Below are 20,151 nucleotides of genomic sequence, written 5' to 3'. Positions count from 1 at the left end.
GCCAACGGGAGATAGATCTATATAGATAGATAATGCAAACAGGAGAGAGATCTATATTGATAGATAAGGCAAACGGGAGATAGATCTATATAAAGAGATAAGGCAAACGGGAGATAGATAGATGTATACAGATTGGTAGAAAAGACAAACGGGAGATAGATAGATGTGTACAGATAGAGAAAAGGGCAAACGGCAGGTAGTTAGATGTATACAGATAGAAAGAAAATGCAAACGGGAGATAGATAGATGCATACAGATAGACAGAAAATACAAACGGGAGATAGACAGATGTATACAGATAGATAGAAAGGCAAACGGGAGATAGATTTATAAAGATTGATAAGGCAACGGGATATAGATGCATACAGATAGATCGAAAAGGCAAATGGGAGATATATAGATCTATACAGATAAATAGAAAGGCAAACGGGAGATAGATAGATGTATACATATAGATAGAAAAGGCAAACGGGAGATAGATGTATATAGATTGATAAGGCAAACGGGAGATAGATGTATACTGATAGATAGAAAAGGCGAACAGGAGATAGATAGATGTATACAGATTGAGAGAAAAGGCAAACGGGAGATAGACAGATGTATACAGATAGATAGATAGATAGATAGATAAGCCAAACGGGAAATAGAGGGATATGCAGGGATATATTTATATACATAGATAAGGCAAACGGGAGATAGCTGTGTATAGATAGGGCAAAAGGGAGATAGATGTATACAGATAGATAGGAAAGGCAAACGGGAGGTAGATAGATGTATACAGATAGATAGAAAAGACAAACGGCAGATGGATAGATGTATACAGAAAGATAGAAAAGGCAAACCGGAGATAGATGGGTAGAGCTTGATAAGGCAATGGGAGATAGATGTATACAGATAGATAGAAAAGGCTAACTGGAGATAGATAGATAGATAGATAGATGTATATATATAGATAGAAAAGGACAACAAGAGATAGATAGATGTATACAGATGGATAGAAAAAGCAAACGGCGAAAGATAGATGTATATAGATAGATTTAAAAGGCAAACGTAAGATAGATTATAGATAGATAGAAAAGGCAAACGGGATATATATATATATGTATATATATATATATATATATATATATATATATATATATGTATATGTACACAAATAGATAGATAGATAGATAGAAAAGGCAAACGGGAAATTATGGAGGTTCAGAGATAGATGTATATACATAGATAAGGCCAACAGGAGATAGATCTAGATAGATAGATAAGACCAACGGGATATAGATCGATATAGATAGATAATGCAAACGGGAGATAGAGAGATATATAGAGATTGGTAGAAAAGACAAACGGGAGATAGCTAGATGTGTACAGATAGAGAAAAAAGGCAAACGGCAGGTAGATAGATGTATACAGATAGAAAGAAAATGCAAACGGGAGATAGATAGATGCATACAGATAGATAGAAAATGCAAACGGGAGATAGATAGATAGATGTATACAGATAGAGAGAAAAGCCAAACGGGTGATAGATAGATGTATACAGATAGATAGAAAATACAAACGTGAGATAGATGTATATAGATTGATAAGGCAACGGGATATAGATGTATACAGATAGATAGAAAAGGCAAACGGAAGATAGATGTATAGATAAGGCAAACGGCAAATAGATGGATGTGTAGATATAGATGTATATACTAGACAAGGCACACGGAAGATATATGTAAGGCAAACAGGAGATAGAGATATATAGATAGAAAAGGCAAACGGGAAATAGATGTATATAGATTGAAAGGCAAACGGGAGATATATGTATACAGATAGGTATAAAAGGCAACCGGGAGATAGATAGATGTATACAGATTGAGAGAAAAGGCAAACGGGAGATAGACAGATGTATGCAGATAGATAGAAAAGGCAAATGGAAGATATATAGATGTATACAGATAGATAGAAAAGGCAAACGGGAGATATATGTATATAGATTGATAAGGTAAACGGGAGATAGATGTATACTGATAGATAGAAAAGGCAAACGAGAGATAGATGTATTCAGATAGATAGAAAAGGCAAGCGAGAGATAGATAGATGTATACAGATGGATAGAAAAGGAAAACGGGAGATAGATAGATGTATACATATGAATAGAAAAGGCAAACAGGAGATAGATAGATGTATAGATAAAGCAAACGAGAAATAGATGGATGTGTAGATATAGATTGTATAGATAGATAAGGCAAAGTGGAGATAGATGTGTGTAGATAGATAGGGCAAACGTTAGATAGATGTATAATGATAGATAAGGCAAACGAGAGATAGATAGATGTAGACAGATAGAAAAAGCACACGGGAGATAGATGTAGATAGATAGATAGATAGATAAGACCGATGGAATATAGATAGATACATAGATAGATACATAGATATATACATAGATAAGGCCCACAGGAGATAGATAGATAGATAAATAGATAGATAGATAGATAGATAGATAAGACCAACGGATATAGATAGAGAAAGAGACAAGCCAACGGGAGGTTGATATATAGAGAAAGAGAGAAGGCCAACGAGAGATAGAGAAAGAGAGAAGGCCAACGAGAGATAGATAGAGAAAGAGAGAAGGCCAACGAGAGATAGATAGATAGCTAGCTAGATAGATAGATAGATAGAGAAAGATAGAAAGCCAACGGAAAGGCAAACTGGAGATAGATTTATACAGATAGATAGAAAAGGTAAACGGGAGATAGATGTATATAGAAGAGAAATCATTGAAGAGAAAAAGAGAAGGCTGACTGGGGAGAAATAGACAGAGAAAAGGGGAAGGCCAACGGAAGAGAGATAGAGAAAGAGAGAAGGATACGGAAGATAAATAGATAGATAGATTAATAGATAGATAGAGAAAAAGAGAATGCCAACGTTTTTTTTTTTATTTACAATTCTCACTCTCCCCAAAATACAATATATTTTTTTCAGTTTCGGCTGATTTTTTTTAAGCATATTTAAAACCACAAATAAGGAAAGGGTTTTGTAGGCACAATATATATGCAAGAACATCGATTATGACAAAAATACACAATTATAAAGTTTATTCCTCGATTATTGGTGAAAATTTCGTACTGATTAGATAATTACTTGATTTTTTGGTAGATTTTTAAAAGAGTCCCCGTCAAAAAATACTCACTTCCTCCTTTCGTTTTGGCCATGCCTGGAAGGCAGTGAAACAATACTGTGATGATCAGTAATGGTGGAACTTACATAGGATTTATTTATTTTAGAGAACGGCTAAATAAGAACTTATTTACTTTAGATGTAAAAGTTGATCATGTTATAGTCAGCTAGGAAGCAAACTTACGGTATTGTATTCCACAGACTAAGTGCTAGGAAAGAAGCCCTGTTCATGAAGTTTTCGTTTAGTTTTAGGTCTGGTCTTGTTCATGGATGTCGTCTACATTAGAGTAACAGAGGACGGACGGGCATATAGCAGTAGTATGCAAATGCCAAGCTGTGTGCAAAGTGACGTCACGGCGAGGAAGAAAAAAAAAGATATAAAAAGAAGAATGTGCGCACAAACCAGAGATCACGTTCGAGAGGACAAGTCAAGGATCATATTGAAGAGGATCACAGTCACATTTTATTCGGAAAATTACATGAAAATAAGTGTTGTTTCATGTAAAAATGTGAGGAGAGTTATTCCTTGTCTTGGTCTCCTTTGCGACGGAGTCTACAACGTGTTGGGTTCCACAGTGTCTACATATAAACACATGTGTAAATGTGAAAGGTTTATATTACGTTTTTTCTTTTATAAATATTCGATTTAAAATACCCCAAATAGTCGCCATACATTTTATTAAATTTTTAGATAGCAGTGTGCAAATGTTCGACTCCACTGCGTTTCTTTAAATATATGTACAAAATATGATGCGTATGTTACATACGAATGTATATACAGTATTTTACCGTCAATGTATATTTTTCTCGCTGTGTCATCTTAGTGATGTGTGTGCAACTGCGTGGATGGGGTTTTAACACATACAATAAAACTTTGATCATGAAACAGTTCCTTCAAACAGGTTGCTAACTTCAGTCCACAAAACGTATGTATAATAATATAAACAGTTCAATAACATTAGGATGGCGTGTGTGAGCGACATTTACTTATAAAACAAGGGACAGTTCACATGACATAAATACACAATAGCAGTCCAGTAATAGACTACTAATCTCAGTTCGAACTGTGATTGCTGACATCAATAAACTCATGTATGCGTAGCGGACATTGGACGACAACCAAAAGAAATGCACTTATGAAGGGTCATATCTTCTTTTAGGCAACAAGAACAACCTACTTTTCGACCGTGTTGTGACTTGCGATGAAAAGTGGGTTCTTTATGACACAGCTCAGTGGTTACACGCAGACAAAGCTCCACAACACTTCCCGAAGTCAGAGTTGCACCAAAAGATACAAAGAGACATACTTGAGTTCATTGGTCTTATTGGTTTTCTAGCGGTTGGTACTTGACTTGAAACACGGTGAAAGAAGATCGTTACCTTCCATACAAGCAGTAACACTAAAACAATTTTTATTTCCAATTAAATGTCTTTATTTTCAGATGCATGTTTGGTTGAGTTGCATTGCCAAATTGTCCCTTTTACTAGGTCTTTACATCTTGGCCATAAAGTCCTCTTGGTTCACAGGACGTAAAATGTTGACCTAACTAAAAACCCAACTTTGGTTAATACGATTCCTGTTAACTATATATTCGTCGACAAGAAGGTTCTTGTGGCATGTTTAATTTTGATTTCAAATGATGTATTTTCAAATAAGTTTTCATTATAATACCTTTATATTGTATATCATTTTCAAGGGCGTTTTTCGCTCTATCTAATCATTTAAATTACAATCGTTTTAAAACAATTATGTCTTCTTTTCAGAACGTTGAATACAAAATAGAAAAACAGAAAATTCACACAATTTTCTCATTTCAATTCAAGCTAGGTCGAAAAGCTGCTGAAACAGCTCGCGATATCAAAAAAGCGTTTTGCTCAGGAACCAGTACTGAACGCATAGCACAAGGGTGGTTAAAAAAATTTTTGCGTCGGTGACGAGAGTCTTGAAGATGATGGGCGTAGTGGTTGGCAATCGAATGTTGACAACGATCAATTAAGAACTTTAGTCAAAGCCAATCCATGCAAAACTGTTCGAGAACTTGCTTCTGAATTAGACGTAACGTATACGACGATTTCCAACCACGAGAGAGATTGGAAAGAGAAAAACTTGATAAATGGGTGCTTCACGAATTGGACGACAACCAAAAGAAATGCACTTATGAAGAGTCATATCTTCTTTTAGGCAACAAGAACAACCTACTTTTCGACCGTGTTGTGACTTGCGATGAAAAGTGGGTTCTTTATGACACAGCTCAGTGGTTACACGCAGACAAAGCTCCACAACACTTCCCGAAGTCAGAGTTGCACCAAAAGAAGCCATGCTGACTGTTTGGTGGTCTGTCACTGGTCTTATCTATTACAGTTTTTTTTTTCAATGCAGGTGAAACCATTACAAGAGAGAAGTACTGTCAAAAAATGGATGTAATGCATCAGAAACTTTGACAACAACATCCAGCATTAGTCAACAGAACAGGCCCGATTCTCCTGCATGGCAATGCTCGACCGCATGTTGCTAAACCAACCCTGCAGAACGAATTGGTCTACGAAACTGTCCCAACCACCATACAGACCGCTCACCTATCACTTTTTCAAGCATTTCAACAACTTTCTGCGTGAGAAATGCTTCAAAAACCTAAGCGAGATCAGAAACGCTTTTATCGCCACCAGAACGCAAGATTTTACATTACTGACATAAATACTCTTTTGTTGCGTTGGCAAAATGTGTTGATTCTGATAGTGTTTATTTCGATCAATATTTTTTTGTTTGAGCCGAAATATTTGAATTTAAAAGTTAAAGATTGCAAGAACTTTGTCAGTCTGATAATAATTTTTTTTTTTGTTCTACAACTTGACCTTGTCCTGACTGGTCATTAATCTAGGTTGCGGTTACGTTTTCAAACGAATAAAATTGAAATAAAAATTACACATTGGTTGATTTTGTTATTTGTTACAGCAAAAGTCAGAAAAATATTTTTTTTTATTTAAAAAAAGCAAAAAAAACAAAAAAAAAAAAAACTCGCGTAAAAGTAAAAAGAACGACAATATTTAAAGATTTCAATATAATTATAAAATATTTATTTATCAACATAACGTGTCGAACCATGGATTGTATAATGGTGTTAAGTTCGCAAATTCTCTAGGTATACCTCATTTTCAGGAGGATGAAAAAGAAAAATAATGTGTAATAATTCGGTGAATGTGTGTTTATGCTAGAAACACCAGCTTCACAGTCGAATAGGTTCGCATGGTTATTAAATTATTTCCTGAAAATTATTACAATCTTTCAATATTATCACCTTGTCTTGTATCTAAGAGCGTTTTTTCCACAAGAGTGCATTATCATAAAAACAGAGCTCCTTTCACATAATACTTCAAGCCAACTACACTATCCTCTTAAAAAAAATTAAATAAATAATAATAAAAATGAACAGGGTAAAATAATATGGCACATTACTTTTGCACTTTTTGGATGCCATACATTAAATCTTAAGGAATAATGGATACCATCTGTAAGGGTAGCTCCACAATGTCTCCTTGTGTCATGGCATTTTTCATGACATAGATGAAATCATGGTTAGTGTTCCTCATAAGCTTCGGTGCATTGTTGGTTCGATTCCTGTGAAGACATCACATAATTTGAACTTGGCAGAATACGTGGAATGGGTTGCCATTACCTTCCCTAGCGAAATGGCATCTGACTCGCCTGTTTGCACCTATCCGTTGTCCTTAGCTCATCCACATAGCTGCAGTTGAATAACGTAACTCTTAATATCATAGAACCATTGATCTGCTAGGGATTCATCCTCCTCCATGGTCATCCAACGTCCTGCTGCCGATGTCATCAGAGTTACCTTCTCCTAGATGTATGTCTTCACTAAGACTAGGGGTGCATCTCTCCCAGTGAATTAATGCGCCTCCAGATACCAACCTGGAAATTTCTTATTACTTGGCGCGGTACATATAATGTTTAGTATACCCATCTGATGCTGGCCAGGTTTATCATTGCTTAACTTTGGTGATCTTGTAGAAACTGGTGTGTCAACGTAATTATGTCGTATGCACAATGTCATTGTAAAGCAAAGGTTGTGCAATCCTTATCACACCTCTCCTAAGTCAGTACTGATTGATTGCAATGGCGAGGAGAAGTCCAGGATGACTGGAAACTGCCAAGATAACGGAGAACACATACAGCACCTAGTATTTGCAAATGACCACCCGTTGTAGTACTAAACCAGGCTCAACGTTGCTTAACCACTGATATAACTGGAATTTAGGATGTCAACGTGATTATACCCTTTTTACACTTACATTGGTTTAAATGTGAGAACAAAACTAATCGTAAACATTTGGCAGCAATTACAGAGTTGAAATGTTCAAGATAACTTTTGGAACAATTTAAATCTCATCCCGTAGTGAAATCGATCCCCTTATAAATGCAACAATCACGCTTAAAACATTCTGCATAAGCAGTGGATCTTTCTACCAAATTTCAAGTTCCTAGGTCTAACAACCTTCGATTAGTTGCGTTTTGTTTTTTTATTTAAAAAATATTTCGCTTCTTTCTTTCGCAGATTTCTTCGACACAAACAACACTTGCATCGTGAATGTGACAAAACCAAACTGCACGAAATGCGCCAAAGGGTCGTATGCTCCATATCCGAATGATCCGACCATGTTCTACCAATGCAACAATGGAAAACTCTATCCAATGCACTGCAAGAACAATACAGTGTGGAACGAAACATTGCACACCTGTGTTAACGATGGTGAGAGTTAATTCTCCTTTTGTGTTTTTTCTTTTTTAGATCAAATTCCCAAAAGAAAAAAAAGCATATAATAACATTATTTTTTTTATTATATAACTCAGTCAGTGGCGTAGCAAGAGCGGAGGGGGGCGGTTCGTCTCGGGTGGCACATTTCAGGGTGGCACATTTAATTTTGAGAGGGTAAAAAAAAAAAAGTGAAAGTTAAGAAAAAATCTTAAATTTTATGCCGAAAAGGTTGTAAAATATCGGGACTTTTAGAGATATCGGAATCAGAAAAATGTGTCCCTATTTTATGAGCGGCACACGTAAGGGGCGGCATTTTTAGAGGTTAAAAATAGAAAAAATAAATAAAAGCTAACAAAAAAAAATCGGAATTTTTTTGAACCGAAAAAGTTTTTAAAAAGTCGGAAATTTTGGAGGTATCGGAATCAGAAAAATGTGTCCCTATTTTACGAGCGACCCAGGTCAGGGGCGGCATTTTGAGGGGATGAAAATAGAAAAAATAAAAAAAACGCTAACAAAATATCTTAAATTTTATACCCAAAAGTTTTTAAAATTCGAAAATCTGAAAAATGTGTCCATTTTACGAACGGCACATACCAGGGGGCGGCATTTTGTCAGGATAAAAATAGAAAATTTAAAAAATAAATAAAAATGAAAAAAGCTAACAAAAATTGGAAATTTTATACCGAAATGGTTGTAAAAAAAAATCATAACTTTTAGACGTATCGGGGTCGGAAAAATGTGTCCCTAATTTACGATTCCAAAACCGATTGTTTTAAATTTTTAATTTAATTTTTCATTATTGGTAATAATGATAAATATTTATTGTGTTTAAATTATCACTAAAACTAAAATGATAATAACATCAAAATACGATGTAAGTTTATTTTATTTGTAAAACAAAGTTTTAAAAAAGTTGAATAAATCCTCTAGGTAACCTTTCAAAGAAAGCAGTTGATTTACATATTCAAAAAATGTTGAAAAATTAAACAAAACATATTTTTCAAGAAAAATATTTTCAAACATCACTGATAATTAAATGATACAACGGAAAATAAGCAACAGAAAATTACGTAATTTGGGAATTGTAGAAACATTAAGCAAGTACGGAATAAAAATCGACTGTAAACAGATTTTATGATCGTCATATCAGAGAATATAATATTAAATGGGAACTAAGCGGTGCACCTCAAATACTATTTAAGTGGCTTTATATTTGATAGTTTTAAGAATTTCTGTCAAGTTTCGAACAATCACAGAGTAATTGATTTTTTTTCAAACTATTAAAAATATTTTATAATCACTGACGTATTTATAATTAAACCGGAATTTATTATGATGAATAAATTCTGGTTATAGGATTTTAATTTTTTACTTTTTTTTATTGATATAATAATTATAAGATAATACAAGAAAAATCTCCTTAGAACGCGTACCTAACTTAGAAAAATAGACTTACTTGCTTTCAAACAACAGTAAATATTTAAAAATATGTATCTGGCACTTGAATCCTATTTAAAACTATATCGTCTTTAAGAATAGCCTTAAACTTCATTTTCAATTGACATTTATTCCGTAAATGCTTAATTTTCATATCTTGCCAAAATTAGTTCCCTGGTGTCTAATTTTCCTAAATTTAATTAAATTAAAATAAAAAATATAAAAAGTGATTTTTAATGCTTTATTTGGGATTTTATCTGTTTTTGCTTTAATTGGCTGGTGGGTTTTGTCCGATCCCCTAGGTGTATATATATATATATATATATATATATATATATATGTTTCTATACTAGTGATGGGATGATTCCTAATTTTTTCCTGATTCCGATTCAATTACCGATTCTGTCTTAAATTCCTGATCCAATACAATTCCGATTCTTTTTTCTAAATATTTAATTAGTGATTTGTTATTTCTCTTTTTTTTTTCAAATTACTCTAAAACCTTCGCATGTCTGCATATATTTTCGCAAACAAAAAATATACTTAGTGTGTGGGGGGGAGGGGCATAGATGAAATATTCGGGGGAGGGGGTTCTAAATATTTTTTTCGAATGTTTTCCTTTTAATTGATTGAAAATAATGAACCAACTAAAGATGCATTTCTCTTTTAAAACAAAGCCGAATTGCATTCGTCATTAGTTGGCAAAATGCTATTTGAATACTTCATAAACAATTGAAAATAATTAACGATTGTTATGCGAAATAAAACATTATAGGAACAGTATAGTTAAAGTCCCCTCTCCATTTTAAACACGAGCTTCTAAATAACATAGTTACTATATAAAAAAACATTGCATAACTTAAGAACGGATGTCAATATATTCTTAATTATTCTATACGTTCTCTCTACCAAAGTATGTTCATGTGTTTACCCTAATCATTAATAATGCCGCGTTATTATCACTGACAATGTAATAGATATGTAATAGATTGATTTGTTTTAATGCAAAAAAAAAAACAAGATAGAGATAATTATAATAGAAATACTAATATTTAGAGAATTTAAGACTAACACCTTTGGCTAGAAATGATATTTTCTTTTTGTTTTATTCGACATTCATTTTGTTTTATGCGATTCCATCTGGACACCTTGAAAATCTTGCCGGAAAAAAGCACAAACAATTATTTTTAAATTTAAACTTTCGTACATTAATTTAACCTAAAATGACGAATAATCATCATTTCCAGGCTACTCTAAAATTGTAGAAATGTTCACTAAGCCGAAGTCTGACTGGTAATGTTGTAAAACTACGCGTAATCGCTTAGACCCCTCCCAAAAAGAATGTATTTCCATGAGGAAAATAATAATTTTTGCTTAGTGTTCTAAAATGCTACAATGTCTCTGAAATGAAAAATCATTTTACGTCCAAGTAATATTGCTCAAGCGTTTCTCAACTGGAAGGATCTAGAGATCCGACTTGCTGAAGGAAACATAGTTGACAAAGTAGAGCAACATCTTATTGAGAAGGAAACTAAGTGGCGGGAAATTCTAGCTAGATTGCTGGACATATTCAGGTTTCTCGCCAAGCAGAATCTGGCACTACGGGGTTACCAGAAAGACATCCATAATGATGATAAAGATCAAGAAAACAAAGGGAATTTTTTTAGAATTGGTAAATTTATTGGCCAAGTATGACCCTGTGCTCCGTGAACATTTGGTGAAAGTTAACCTGGGAAAGAAAATCGCTACTTCTTATCTTTCACCAGAAATTCAAAATGAATTTGTGAGCATTTTGGCAAAGCAGGTGAGGAAGAAAATCATCGATCAGATCAAAGAAAGCAAATATTTTTGCATAATTTTTTATAGCACTTCTAATGTATCTCACAAGGACCAGATGAGTGAGGTGCTGCGCTACGTAAAAGTTGATGAAAATAAAGTGACAGTGATGGAGTTGTTTCTCCGCTTCATCGAGACAAAAGGTAAAAGCGTGGAGGACATTTCTAAACTGATTTTGAGAGAACTGGTGAACGATGGGTTCAGATTGGTGACTGTATTAGCCAGGCATTTGACAATGCTGCTATTATGGCACGCCACCTATCGGGTGTGCAGAATCGAATATTCGAAATCAACCCAAAACTATTTGTTCCATGCACTAACAATTCATTAAAACTTGTGTACATGCCGCTTCTGTAGCGGTTCACTGTTGCATTTTTTGGCATACTGGACGGGTTATTCTCGTTCTTTTCTGCATCTACACATCGCTGGGACATCTAGATTCAGTTGACCGGTCTAAGTATAAAGCGGACTCTGAAAACTAGATGGAGTCGTGGAGCAGATGCTGTAAATGATGTGGTAAAAAAAATTATTGGAAGTCGTCATTATCCTGGTACAGCTCACAGAAGAAAATGAATTCTCAACTCGGTCTTATCGTTTCCGTTTCTTTTATTTCTGAGCTTTTAGAAAACTATTCTCCCAGAAATCAATGATGCCCAGAAGTATCTTCAAAAAAAGAGGCTGGATCTGCAGCAAAGTTCTGTCAGGCTGACGGCGTTGAGAGATTGCCTTCTTTAAAATAGAGAAAAGATGGTGGACACTGCAATAGACGAGTAAAAAACCTGTTGTCTGTCATAGCCAGGTTGACTGAAGAAATATCTTGCAGGTTTCAACAAGTTCACAATCTTGCAAGTAAATACGGTTTCTTACACCGTCAAATCTGCTTGATGATAATTATGATTGTCAGTTTGGTGACGTTGACGAAGATATAGAAAAAGATAAATTCTTTGTCAAAAGGAAGAGTATACAGTATTTTGTGAAAGCTTCAGGAAAAGACAAAAATAATGGACCTCTTGAACTTTTAAACTTTATACAGAGATACCACCTTGGGGATTCCGTCCCTAATAATGTGATCTTGCTGCGCATTTTCTTTATCCGAGCTATTAGCGTTGCCAGCTGTGAGCGCTCTTTCTCGAAACTGAAATTCATAAAAAACTACTTTGGATAAAAAATGAGTCAGACAAGGCTTAAAGACTTGTCACTCCTCTCCATAGGCAGGGACTTGTCGATAGAATGAATTTTGATAGAGTTATTGATAACTTTGCCGAAAAAAAGCGCGAAAAGTATGTTTGTAAATTTTCAACCGACTTGATGCCTTGCAATAGTTCTCTCACAAAAAATAAATTTATGGCCTTATTTTCAATTCATAAATATATTCATTTAAAAAATTTTTTTTAACTATTTTATAAAGGATTGAAACAACAACAAATTTCTTAAATATCGTGCTTAAACCGAGCGATTATACACACACGGATTTCAAAAAGCACGGATAAAGACGTTTTTCTCTTCGGGAGGCTCGACCTCTTAAAAATAAAATTATGAAGAAAAGAAAACTACATCGGACTATCCTCTCCTTGATACAGCTATGTTTTTTGTGAAAATTTGGAAATAACAATAAAAAAGTAAATAAAATTGATTTTATTATTTCTTAAACTTTTCACATTTTCAAATGTTCTCATTTAAATTTCAAATATGCTCATTTAAATTTATAAAATATTTTTTCTAAAATGTGTGACTTTCCATTTCTTAAATTTTGCGCTTAAACCAAGCGATTACACACAAGGATTTCAAAAAGCGCCGATACAAGACGTTTTTTTTCTCTTCGAGAGTCTCGACCTCTTAATAATAACAATATGAAGAAAAAGAGAAGAGAACTACATCGGACTATCCTCTCTTAGGTACAGCCATGATTTTTGCGAAAATTCGGACTTTAACAACGAGAAAAAAAGTAAATAAAAATAATTTTATCATTTCATAACATTTTCATGTGTTAAATGTTCACATTTAAATTTATTATTATATTTATTTTTGTTTTTTGCTTTTTAACATAGGCATCACCACTTATCAAGGCCAAGATGCCACTCGAGGATAAAGTTTAAAGAGTGTACAGTAGAAATTGGACAATATAGTAACCGTTAGTAATGGAGATTCGGTAAATGTGTTAACTTATATGGAACGGCTCATCAAAAACTTGTTTACGTTAGACTTGAAGACAACCATATTGTAGTCAGCTGGAAAGCAGAAAAACGGAAGACAATTCCACAGGCATGCAGTTCTAAGAAGCTTTGCTCATGGAATCTACGCTTAGGTTTAGGCACAGATAAAGAGTGGGGGATACTAGTGATAGTGTTTTCTGCTAGACGAGTGTTTCTTGTGAAAGTTTGGTGAGAGAGGACCATAGAATGGAGCTCAGCCCAGCACCTGCCATGAAAATAACGATAAAGCAGAGACAAACTCGCAACATCTCTTCTGTGAGAAAGAGATTGCAAGGAAGAGAAAATGACACCCCCCACAAGCCTACGAAGTCTATTTTGAACTCTATCAAGGCAGGATAAGCCCTTTCTAGTAAATCCTTCCCAGATGTGGCAGCAGTACTCCATCCTTGGACGTACCTGGCTCTTATAGATAGAGAATTGCATCAGCAGTGAGATATCTACTGGATCGATAGAAGGATCCCACCATTTTTCCAGCGGCCTTGGCAACAGATTTAATGTATGTGTTCCATTTAAGATCAGGAGTAAAGGTCAAGCCCAGAGGCTTGTCAAAACATGAAGCCTCCCAAAGACGAGAGCCATTCATTTCAATTGATGCCAGATGGGGATCAGACCGTTGATGATGTAAATATAAAAGCTTGGTTTTAGATGCATTAAAAGTAACAAGCCACATTTTCCCCATTGTACCACTTGCTCAAGATCAGAGGAGAGAGAATCAGAGAGAACTTGATCGTTTACGGTCTCAGATGTGCTACCATAGATAGTAGTGTCATCATCATAGATGCCTACGAATGATGTAAGGATGTGATTTGGAAGATCATTAATATAGATCAGGAAGAGAGTTGTGTAGCCAATTAATTTAACTTTTTGTTATAATTTGAATTATACGTTTTTGTTTTGAAAAACAAATATTTTGTTTCTTTTTATTAATATTAACGTTTCCATAATTCCTTTCAGATTAATGTTTACATACTTATTATTATTCAAATTATTGAAAAGAAATTGTTAAATTAAATTAAAATTTAAAAAAGGGGAATTGTGTGAACATTAATCTGAAGAGAATTGTGTAACATTAGTTCAATTAAAATAAATATTTTAATGGCGTTTTGGAATTTTGAAGCTTTTAACAGGTTGTCATCTGCCAGCAGTAGGCGGGGGGGGCGGAAAAACAGGTAATCATATGACAGGTGGGGGGCGAAACATGTAATTATATGCCAGCGGGTGGGTGGGGGTAGGGCAAAATGGTAATTATATGTCAGAGGGCGGGGGGGGCAAATTTTCCGACCGCCTCGGGCGGCAAAAACTGATGCTAAGTCACTGAACTCATTTATTTACATATGTCAAGAAGATCCCACTTATTTCTGTCTCTCTATAAATCCCAACTCATTCTTGTCTCACTACAATGTCTCCAACCTATGTACATTAGTTTTGAACATCGCAATTTTTTTCCATCTCACTACACACTGCAATTCGTTCCTGGCTTCCTACAAGACCCAACGTATTTGCATAAGTTTCAGATGTCCAATTTATTCCCGTCACTTTACAAAGCCCGACCTATAAACAGTTCTAGAAACCAGCTACGGAGAAAAAGGAAGAGCAAAGTGGAGAGCAAACAGGAGATAGATAGACAGACAGAGAGACGGTGAATGAGAGAAGGATGGATAGACAGAGAGAAATAAACAGCGAACGAGAGACATATAGACAGAAAGAAAAAGCAGGCGAACGGGAAATAAATATATAGATAGATAGATATAGAGAGAAGTCGAACCGGAGAGAGACACAGAGGGAGATGGCGAACCAGAGAGAAAGAGAGAGAGAGAAACAGAGAGAGAGAAACAGAGAGAGAGAAACAGAGAGAGAAGGCGAACTGGAAAGAGGCAATCGAGAGAGATGACGAACCAGAGATGGAGAGAGAGAAAAAGTGAACGGGAGATAAAGAGAGAGAGAGAGAGAGAGAGAGAGAGAGAGAGAGAGAGAGAGAGAGAGAGAGAGAGAGAGATAGAGCAAACGAAATAGGGGGAGAGGGAGAGCAAACGGTAGAAAATAACTCAGGGAGAAAGAGACAGCGACGGAGAGGGTGAGAGAGAGAGAACGAGACAAAGCGCAAACGAAACAGAGAGAGAGAGAGAGAGAGAGAGCGAAAAACGAGAGAGAAAGAGAAAAACCAGTGAAGGAGAGAAAAAAAAACAGAGAGAGAGAAAAAAAACAGAGAGAGAGAAAAAAACAGAGAGAGAGAAAAAAAAAACAGAGAGAGAGGGAGAGAGAGAAACAGAGAGAGAGAAAGAGAAACCAGAGAGAGAGAGAGGGGGAGAAACGAGAGAGATAGAGAGAAAAAAATATAGAGAGAGACAGAGAGAAAAAAACAGAGAGAGAGAAAAAAACAGAGAGAGAGAGAGAAAACCAGAAAGAGAAAAAAACAGAGAGAGAAAAAAGACAGAGAGAGAGAGAGAGAGAGAAACACACACACACAAACAGAGGGAGATGGCGAACCAGAGAGAAAGAGAGAGAGAGAGAAACAGAGAGAGAAAACGAACCGGAGAGAGAGAAACAGAGAGAGAAGGCGAACTGGAAAGAGGCAATCGAGAGAGATGACGAACCAGAGATGGAGAGAGAGAAAAAGTGAACGGGGGATAAAGAGAGAGAGAGAGAGAGAGAGAGAGAGAGAGAGAGAGAGAGAGAGAGAGAGAGAGAGAGAGAGAGAGAGAGAGAGAGAGAGCAAACGAAATAGGGGAGAGGGAGAGCAAACGGTAGAAAATAACTCAGATAGGGAGAAAGAGACAGCGACGGAGAGGGTGTGAGAGAGAGAAAACGAGAGAGAAAGAGAAAAACCAGTGAAGGAGAGAAAAAAACAGAGACAGAGAGAAAAAAAACAGAGAGAGAGAGGGAGAGAAAGAGAAACCAGAGAGAGAGAGGGAGAGAAAGAGAAACCAGAGAGAGAGAGAGAGAGAGAAACGAGAGAGAGAGAGAAAACAGAGGGAGAGAGAGAGAAAAAAAAATATGGAGAGAGACAGAGAGAAAAAAAACAGAGAGAGAGAGAAAAAAACAGAGAGAGAGAGAGAGAGAAAACCAGAAAGAGAAAAAAACAGAGAGAGAAAAGAGAGAGAGAGAGAGAAAGAGAGAGAGAGAAAACGAACCGGAGAGAGAGAAACAGAGAGAGAAGGCGAACTGGAAAGAGGCAATCGAGAGAGATGACGAACCAGAGATGGAGAGAGAGAAAAAATGAACGGGAGATAAAGAGAGAGAGAGAGAGAGAGAGAGAGAGAGAGAGAGAGAGAGAGAGAGAGAGAGAGAGAGAGAGAGAGAGAGAGAGAGAGCAAACGAAATAGGGGGAGAGGGAGAGCAAACGGTAGAAAATAACTCAGATAGGGAGAAAGAGACAGCGACAGAGAAGGTGAGAGAGAGAGAGAGAGAACGAGACAGAGCACAAACGAAACAGAGAGAGAGAGAAAACGAGAGAGAGAGCGAGAAAAAATGAGAGAGAAAAACGAGAGAGAAAGAGAAAAACCAGTGAAGGAGAGAAAAAAACAGAGACAGAGAGAAAAAAAAACAGAGAGAGAGAAAAAAACAGAGAGAGAGAGAGAGAGAAACGAGAGAGAGAGAGAGAGGGGGGGAGAAACCAGAGAGAGAGAGAGAGAAAAAACAGAGGGAGAGAGAAAAAACATATATAGAGAGAGAAAACCAGAAAGAGAAAAAAACAGAGAGAGAAAAAAGAGAGAGAGAGAGAGAAACAGAGGGAGAGAGAGAAAAAACAGAGAGAGAGAAAAAAAACAGAGAGAGAAAACATAGAGAGAGAGAGAGAAACAGATAGAGAGAGAAAAAACAGAGAGAGAGAGAGAACCAGAAAGAAAAAAGAAAACAGAGAGAAAACAACCAGAGAGAGAAAAAAACAGAGAGAGAGAGAGAGAGAGAGAGAGAACGAATGTTTGAAAGTGAGATCTGAAAAGAGGCATAGCAAAATGGAGCAAGAGTGCTCAACAACTAGCGAAACTAGGAGACGTTATCAAAATTCTTCACTTACACTTTATTAAACAAAAAACAAAAAAAATGATTCTTTGATTTTTTTTTTTTAAACCAGTGAATGGGGTAGAATCGAAACCACATATTCCATGTTTTCGGTCAGGAACTTTTTACCTAAATAATTATACTATTCGTGCAGTTGACTGAAAAATCGCATTCGTAACAAAAATCAAATAAATGTATTTGAAGTTTTAAGGGTATTTTTTTCATGGGTCACTTACGAGGTGTCTTCAATAAGTTTCCAAACTTTTTTTGTACAGGCATTTAAAATTACTGTAGACTCTTGAAAATTCAGTATGTTATTGCTATGCATCTTATGAGATGACTGACCGACTTTTATGATTTCAACTTCAAATGAACAGCTATAGCAGGAATTGGAATTCACCCTACTAAAGCCCGATCGTCACAGCTGGTGAATTTCCAAAATGCAATCTGAACGTGAGGACATTTTAGAAGAACGATATGCAATAAAATTATGTTTTTAACTTGAAAAAAAAAATGCCACAAAAACATATGGAATTCTTCAGACTACTTTTGGACCATCTTGCATTAATCGAGCATGAGTTTTTGAGTGGTATAAGAGATTCAAGGAAGCCGGAAGTCTGATGGTTGATGAGAGGTGTGGGAGCAGTAAGGAAATCAGAACACCAGACTTGATTGGTCAAATAAAGAATGCCTACAAAGACATTAAGTGCACAGGTTGATATCAGTGGGGAAATCGTACACGCAATTATTTGCGAGGAACTGAAGATATAGAAGATTTGTGTCAATGCACCAGTTCACAGCTCCATCCTTCACAGAACTGTCTTGATGCCCATCTTAGTCAGATTGACCAAAATGAGCGTCAATACAGTTCCACACCCTCACTACAGTTCAGACTTTGCTCCTTGTAACTTTTGCTTATTCCCTAAGCTTAAGGAAACCCTTAGAGGATGTCGTTATGAGACAATTGAGAAGATGAAAGAAGCTGTGACGAGGGTCATTGACACGATCACACAAGAAGACTTTCATGGGGCTTTCCAGAAGCTGTTGGAATGGTACAATAAGGGCATTGCAGCTGGAGGAGATTACTTCGAAGGGGACTAGAGTTTCATATTTGTGCTATCAATAAACGTGGCCATACGAAAAAAGTCTGGAAAGTTGTTGAAGAAACCTCGCAGGTAGGTTGCATGCAGTTATTTAGTACATAAGAGGTAATGTAGAGATTCGGGCCCACTTATATTGTTTTGCCTGGAAAATTTCGTACATAAGATATAAATTTAATCAAAATAGGTTATACTTGAAGTTTTAAAGCAGACCTCGCTCTCATAGTTCCTTAGGGATGTAGTAAAGATTTGAGAACGCTTTCCTTGCCTTTCTCTTTTTAATTTTACATAAGAACACATTTTCAGATTTTATGTAGATTCTCTGTTCTTTTCTTTTTAGTGGGAACAGACAAACAAACAAAAAGAAATACTATTGCTAACTGATTCTTCTTTTTTCCTCTTTCAGAGACATTGACAACAAATGGGTATGACTCTCACTCGAATCCAACGAACACGACTTCTCCCACATCCAAAGTCATAACAACCTACACACCTTTTTCATCAACCACGGCAAAGCCAAATACCCAGGAATTCGATGGACCCTCCTTTGGAGGTGGAATCGCGGCCGGTATTGGAATCGCCCTCATCGTCCTCCTCCTTATCCGCTGTTGTTGTTACTCACCTAATCGAGACGGTTACGAACAGCATATCTAAAAATATGACGACACCTCACATTTGGTGTGGACATTATTACCATCATGAGTTTTTAGCCACAGGATAAGACATTTCTATGATTTTCTATTATTGACTTTGCAATTAAGTTCCTGTCATTTTTAAAAATTTTTATTTAAAGATTAAATAGAAAATAGCAACTAATTAATTTTTTTAAAAATTTTCTTCCTTTGAAGATTGTAATGCTGGGTATGGGGGAGCCAAACCAACTGCCAACATCGCCCTGCTTTTTATTGAAATCAACTGAGAGCTATTTTTAGTATCCTCGTTTTTCCCTTAAGTGCAATTGTCTGGATATCTTTTGCACTTGGTTCACCAGGAATATTAGTAAGGTAGGACTTCAGGTTCTTCTTCATAAACCCTGTAGCACCTATGATAACTGGTATGATTGATATCTCCCTAAGATTCCAATTTCTTTTCATATCATACACGAGACCTTGATATTTGGTCTGTTTCTCTCTTTCAGCTCTGTTCAGACAGCCATCATTAGGGACACTCACTTCAACCAAGGTTGCCACTCTTTCTGACTTATTCCATATAACTATGTAAGGTTTCACGGCAGCATTTTCAAGGTAGGTAGCTGTAGGGATTATATGGTCGTAATGTATGGTATATAAGTCATTTCCAACTGTCATTCAGGTTTATGTTCACAGGACTTGTTGCTACACTGGATGTTTAATTTTTTACAGATGGTCCAGAGAAGGTACTTGCATACACCATCATGTCTTGTTGTATAGTAGCCGTCACCTAATGTATTCTCTGTTGTTTTTTAAAACTTCAAGATTGTCACTATAAAAAAAATCTGAATGTGAGAGGCATATCAGTTATTTGGTTCACACTTAAATCATGTTTATGATTTTTCAGGGTGAAGCTAGGGGTTCCTTGGATTACAATTTCAGTGTATTAGTGTCCATTTTATTAGAAGGGGCCTTCGTTTCAGCATTAATTTACAAC

General features: G+C 35.9%; 1 protein-coding gene across 1 annotated transcript in view; it reads left to right on the top strand.

Annotated features, from left to right (window-relative positions):
- Positions 1-19,341, top strand: part of LOC145241345 (uncharacterized) — a 58,067-nt gene extending 38,726 nt beyond the window's left edge. Inside the window, exons 3-4 of the mRNA XM_080104200.1 lie at positions 7,740-7,934; positions 18,932-19,341. Of these exons, the coding sequence (XP_079960326.1) occupies positions 7,740-7,934; positions 18,932-19,179 (443 nt within the window). The 3' untranslated portion in view covers positions 19,180-19,341. The remainder of the gene's footprint in view (positions 1-7,739; positions 7,935-18,931) is intronic.
- The last annotated feature ends 810 nt before the right edge of the window (positions 19,342-20,151 follow it).

This window comes from Euprymna scolopes, chromosome 20, assembly GCF_053919585.1.
Source record: "Euprymna scolopes isolate OS-2025 chromosome 20, ASM5391958v1, whole genome shotgun sequence".
Taxonomy (NCBI): Eukaryota; Metazoa; Mollusca; class Cephalopoda; order Sepiida; family Sepiolidae; genus Euprymna; species Euprymna scolopes.
The sequence above is the reverse complement of the archived record's forward strand: the minus strand, read 5'-3'. Positions and strand labels throughout refer to the sequence as shown.